This window comes from Sinocyclocheilus anshuiensis, unplaced genomic scaffold (genome assembly GCF_001515605.1).
Source record: "Sinocyclocheilus anshuiensis isolate Anshui unplaced genomic scaffold, SAMN03320099.WGS_v1.1 scaffold1127, whole genome shotgun sequence".
NCBI classification, from domain to species: Eukaryota; Metazoa; Chordata; class Actinopteri; order Cypriniformes; family Cyprinidae; genus Sinocyclocheilus; species Sinocyclocheilus anshuiensis.
The window spans coordinates 366,353-372,502 of NW_015546115.1; the positions used below are offsets into that span (position 1 = coordinate 366,353).

General features: G+C 35.2%; 1 protein-coding gene across 1 annotated transcript in view; it reads right to left on the minus strand.

Annotated features, from left to right (window-relative positions):
- Positions 1 to 4,702: 4,702 nt before the first annotated feature.
- Positions 4,703 to 6,150, minus strand: part of LOC107700855 (NACHT, LRR and PYD domains-containing protein 12-like) — a 17,317-nt gene continuing 15,869 nt past the window's right edge. Inside the window, exons 11-13 of the mRNA XM_016502680.1 lie at positions 5,324 to 5,497; positions 4,949 to 5,122; positions 4,703 to 4,822 (exon numbers count right to left, since the gene is read on the minus strand). Of these exons, the coding sequence (XP_016358166.1) occupies positions 4,816 to 4,822; positions 4,949 to 5,122; positions 5,324 to 5,497 (355 nt within the window). The 3' untranslated portion in view covers positions 4,703 to 4,815. The remainder of the gene's footprint in view (positions 4,823 to 4,948; positions 5,123 to 5,323; positions 5,498 to 6,150) is intronic.

Sequence of the window (6,150 nt, forward strand, 5' to 3'; positions counted from 1 at the left end):
ACTGTTTGTTCTGCCTCTAAATAGTCCAATCAGCGTCGAGTCGCGTTTTGTGTAGTACCGCCCCTTTTTGGGCGATTTCTGTCAGACTGAGAATCGCCCCGAGTGCTCTCATAGACTTCCATTCAAAGATAATTCTTTTTCGAACTGCAGGCACTGCAATGCAATCTCTATGAGTTCCGGGAGGGCTAGCCCTAACGTGCTTTCGTCATCATGCGTAACCTTAACTTGTGCAAGGATTGGTGGGAACAGTGACATCCAATAATATTTAAAAACTATTTTGAATTGTAGCAACAATAAAAAATGAAAAACTACTTTAATATTTTTATCAAATGTGAAAAAATAAGAAAAAAAACGAGAAAAAAAACAAAAAAAGAGACGGGGACAGCTATGCCAACTCAAATTCAGTTGTCGGTTGAACTTGATCGAAATCTTGGCGAACGTTTCCTCAGCGCAGATGAATCGTCGTTGTAGCAATAAGGATAAATTGTCAATTAAAGAATTAGGACCACCAAGACCAAATTTAAACATCAAACATGTATCTACAAAGGGCGGGAAGTCGTATAAACGGGGATTTCTGAGGACTTGGTATGAGCGGACAAAAAGGCTAGCGGGCTGCGAAGTTGCTAACGCTTTATTCTGCTACCCCTGCATTTTGTTCCACCCCGAGAGTGTGACGGACATCGCATGGACAACTACAGGTGTAATGTAATATAAGTGAGTAATGTGATGTAAGTGAGCAGTGTAATGTAAGTAAGCAGTGTAATGTAAGTGAGATGTGATATAAGTGAGCAGTGTAATATAAGTGAGCAGTGTAAGTGAGTAATGTGATATAAGTGAGCAGTGTAATATAAGTGAGCAGTGTAAGTGAGTAATGTGATATAAGTGAGCAGTGTAATATAAGTGAGCAGTGTAAGTGAGTAATGTGATATAAGTGAGCAGTGTTGTAAATGAGATGTGTAATATAAGTGAGTTGTGTAAATAGTGATTTATGGGACTTCAGTTATTTCTTATTAAACAGAAATTGAAGTAAAAAGTTTTTTGGAAAACCACATCCTGGCTTCAGTCTTCATTTTCTGCTGAATTGTGTTAACACGCATGTAGAAACATAAGGAGAGCAAGAGATTGATTGTTAGAGTCAGTTTATTTTTAATTAATACTATAGTAGTTCAGTTTCCTTTACATCTTTAACTAGCCGTTAATTTATCAATTGAATGGGTGACCTATCCTCTTTAATCATGCAAACATTTGCCCCCCCTGAGAGAACTGGCAGGAGCTGCCACTGTGTGTGTGTGTGTATATGTATATATATATATATAAAAACACTGAAATAAGGCTATGAGACACATATTAAACATTTTTGTCACATGACTTCTGAGACTGTATTCATAAAACATCTTAAGGCTAAAAGTAGCTCCTAACTTTCTGATTTAGGAGAAACTCTTAAATATAATGGGCAAGCCAGTCCTAGTTTTAGGATTCCTACATTTTTGCTCTGAGAGTATTTCAAGTGCTAAAAATAAGCTCCTAATTCTAAGTTACTAAAACCAAAACAAAAAACATCCTAAAATGGCTTATTTTGTCAATCTGCCTCAGAACGTAAACATGTTGGAAGCATTTCACAATAAATTTCCTTTAATGTAATTATGTCCTTCTTTTCATGTACAAGTTGGGCAAGAAGTTACAGCTGTATCCAGTTTGTTTTTCTTTTACATTTGAATGTCTTACTGTCAGCCATGATTATACTGGCCCCGTATTCACAAAACATTTTATCTTACCACTAAGAGTTCTCCTAAATAGCAGTAAAAGTTTTTAGCTAAGTTTTCTCTTACAGTTTTTCTCAGACGCTTTGGTGCATTTCCCAAATCAGAAATGAAATTCTCTATACTTGTACAATATATATACATATATTATAATATATACATATATATATATATATACACATATATATATATATACATACTTTAGAGTGTATGCACTCTAAAGTTACTGTACAGAGCAGTCTTACTGTAAGTACACCTACCCGTTTTCCTCCCTGAAGGTTATGATGATGGAGGCAACGGTGAAGCGACTCAAATTTGGCTGTACTCGTTGCCCAGCCTCCCTCATAGTCATACCATGGACAAGGACATGGTCAACTAAAGTGGTTTGAATTTCATCTGAGACTGCTTGTCTCCTTGCCCTTCTGTAAATTTGGCATGAATTGTGCAAGTGAATTTTGACTTTCACTAACGAAGAGAATGTAGATCAACCAATGATAAACCATTTTTCTGAACGTTCATCTCATACATTTTCAGTTGGAAAGCATATACTGTATAGACAGAGGACAACCCAAGAGTTACAAATTCTGACAATGGACTTTCTTATTTTCATCTTTGTGCCCATATTTCTTTTTCCTTTTCTATATCACAATGACATTGTAAGTGTTTTTTTGGTCAGACCACTAGTAAAAGTGTAACTGGGAATTCTATCCAGTCTCTTTCAATCAATATCCCACATACAGTAATGTGTAAATTTGTACTTTTGAAATGGATATATGACATACATAAGAAGTGCAGCCTTCTGCATTTCAATACAGTAACTGTCATCCAAACTGTTGCCATAGTTTACATCAGGTAATACATAAGCATATGGCATACTGTTCAAACTTCAATACAGTAACTGTCTTCCAAAATGTTGCCATAGTTTACATCAGGTAAAACTAACAGAGTGCACTGTTATATTGACAACATGACTAAGCATTTTGACTGTCTTGTTTGTGAACAATGAATGACACAAGGACTTTTCATTCTGATGGTACTGATATGCTCATTGACAAATACTTACTTTTGAGAGATGAACTAAAGATTTTGGATAAGTTACAGGCTTTTGCAGGTAATCCATTGTGTGGTGCTGTATGTACGAATTGTTTTGAGAAATGCACATACTTTTTTGCGAATATTAAGGATTTTGAGAAATGCACCAAAGCGACTGAGAAAAACTGTAAAACCTATTCACAAAGCTGCTGAGACAAATTTACAGAAGTCTTCAGCTAAGAGTAAGGGGGCGGGGTTTACCTTGTTGCTATGGATGATGTCAGCATACTTACTAACTATGCACACAGTGATTGGCTTATAGTCTCTGTCAGAGATTTATTAATAGAAATATTGAAGAGTGTGATATTATGTTGCCATATTCAAATAAAGGTTTAAAAATTAAAATGTTAATTGCCACATTCAAATAAAGATTGTAAAATGCAGGATAAGTGTCACTAATTAAACAAGTATATGTTCAGCTTATTGTCAGCCTCTTACATGTATGCTTCTCAAAATCAATTAACGAATATACATATAAACAGCCTTTTAATTAACAGAGTAGAATAATCATGGCTGATAGTAAGACATGCAAACATAAAAAAAAAACAAAAAAAAACCTGGATGCAAGAACAGCTGGTTAATGAAAACAAGGATATAATCAAAGGAAAATTAGGAGTTGGGATAACCTCCAAAACCAAAGGTGATACCTCTTTAAAAGATTATCATCAAATGTTTCTAAAATATTTACGTTCAGGCAGATTGCCAGCAACAGACATTTTAGGATAGTTTGTGGCTTGGTTTTAGTGACTTAGGAGTCCTCTTCACTACTCCTAACGTTTCACAGATTTAAGAGCTAATTTTAGTGCTAAAAATGTGCACTAAATGCACAAAATGCTTTGTGAAATAGTCTTAGAGCAAAAATGTAAGAGTCCTAAATTTAGGATTGACACGCCCACTATTTTTAAGATCTTCTCCTAAATCGGCGAGTTATGAGCTACTTTTAGCAATATTTACGTTCAGGCAGATTGCCAGCAACAGACATTTTAGGATAGTTTGTGGCTTGGTTTTAGTGACTTAGGAGTCCTCTTCACTACTCCTAACGTTTCACAGATTTAGGAGCTAGTTTTAGTGCTAAAAATGTGCACTAAATGCACAAAATGCTTTGTGAAATAGTCTTAGAGCAAAAATGTAAGAGTCCTAAATTTAGGATTGACACGCCCACTATTTTTAAGATCTTCTCCTAAATCGGCGAGTTATGAGCTACTTTTAGCCTTAAGATGTTTGAGATTTTGCATTATTTATTATCCTTTATTTTACCAGGAATTATCCCATTGAGATATAAATCTACCAGGGAGTCCTGGCCAAAATGGCAGCACAGAAAGTTTCACATACAGATTAGACACACATAAAACAAACAAAAAAATAAAATAAAATAAAAAAATATCATCCAACATCATATTAAAAATTACATAAAACATTCACAAGTTTCTTCCAGGTAGAACTCCAAAAGATTTCTAAAAATATTTAGAGATGGAATTGTTTCTAACATCATAACACCATAGGAGGAAAAGGCAGTTTTGCCAAATTCAGTGCGTACTCTAGGAACAGTCAAATGTAATTTGTAAGAGTTTCTAGTGCTATAATTACAAGTTTAATATGATAAAAGATTACAAATATAAGTTGGAAGTTTACCTAATAATGCCTTGACATTAAATATTAACATGTGCATTTTTCTCCTTTGGTACAAGGATGACCAACCAACTATTTTGTACAAAGTACAGTGATGGGAACGTGAAGATGTATTTGTCACAAATCGTACAAATCATAAATTATACAGCATAACATTTATATATTATAATTTCTGACATTTAGATGTACTGAAAAGTTGATATATTCATATTTGAAATTGAAGTACACTTTATGTTACCCCCTCCCCCCTCCCAATCAGCGCTTGATCACTGTGACTTCAGTTCTGTTGATTCTGTGGGCTTTCATGTGTCTGAGGCCCCACTTTCACCATCATTTAATACCTGTCAGTACATAATGACACACACAGTAACAGATGCATTAATGAGCATTACTGCTGACACACATCTGTACAAGGGTCTGAGTTCAAATTATTTTAATAATATATGATTTTAATCATTACTACTTACAGCAGTGTCTCCAGTTTATAATGTGGATCATCTTTTAAAGCTGAGAACAGTTTCACAGTTGACTGCCGTAGTGTGTTCCCAATGAGATCCAGTTCTCTCAGCTGTGAGGGGTTTGATCTCAGAGCTGAACTCAGAGCAGCACAACCTTCATCTGTGACGCCACAATATCTCAACCTGCAGAAAAAAATGACACAAACACAGTGACTATAATATTAAATCCCAAATCTGTGTGGGTTTAACGTTTCTATTAGTTTTTGTTTACTATTGATTTATTGTATGTTAATGTAAATCACTGTGATCTGAACATAATTATGATGACAGACCCTTGGTATAGTATATATAATTGTTTCAGCTGAGATTAATATATGCTCTTACGCCAGTTTCTCCAGTTTACAGCGAGGATGCTTCAGTCCATCAGAGAGCAGCTTCAGACCTCTAATTCCTAGTTTATTCCCAGTCAGATCCAGTTCTCTCAGCTGTGAGGAGTTTGATCTCAGAGCTGAACTCAGAGCAGCACAACCTTCAGCTTTGACGCCACAATCCCATAACCTGCAGAACAACACACTCTTTACTCTCAGTTCAGCAGGAACAATGACACAAACACAGAGACATTATAACATTTAAGTAGTTTAAAATTAAACTGTGACACCCCTTTTTACAAGATGTAATATAAGTCCCTGGGCCCGTATTCATGAAAAGTCTTAGTGCAAAGAGTTGCTCCTAGTGACAGAATTCTAAGAAAATTCTTAGAAATGTGGGTGTTTCCTCTTAAAATGAAAGAAAAGATCCTAGTAAAGAAAAAAGTAATTAAGAAAGAATCTTAACCCTTAAAAGAGGCCTTAAGGTCCAAAATTGTTAGGAGTACGGACGAGGAGTTTTAAGAGGTTTAAGAGTTTCTTTAGCAGTGGAGAAAATTGACAAAACATGAAGAGGGAGAAGAAATTAGTTGCACACAATACAAGACAATGATTTAAGATGCTACACATTAGATATTGCAGAGATCATGTTTGTGACCGATCTTATTAGAGACATGCTAACATCTCCGACATAGCATGAAAATACCATAGTGCCAGAAATGGAAGTAATCACATTAACTACATTAACATATTTGGCAGCTGAAAAACTGTGCAGCAGTGATGATTTGGGTATGTCACAAACTTCTATAAGCAAAGTGATCACACAAACAATTACAGCACTTTCAG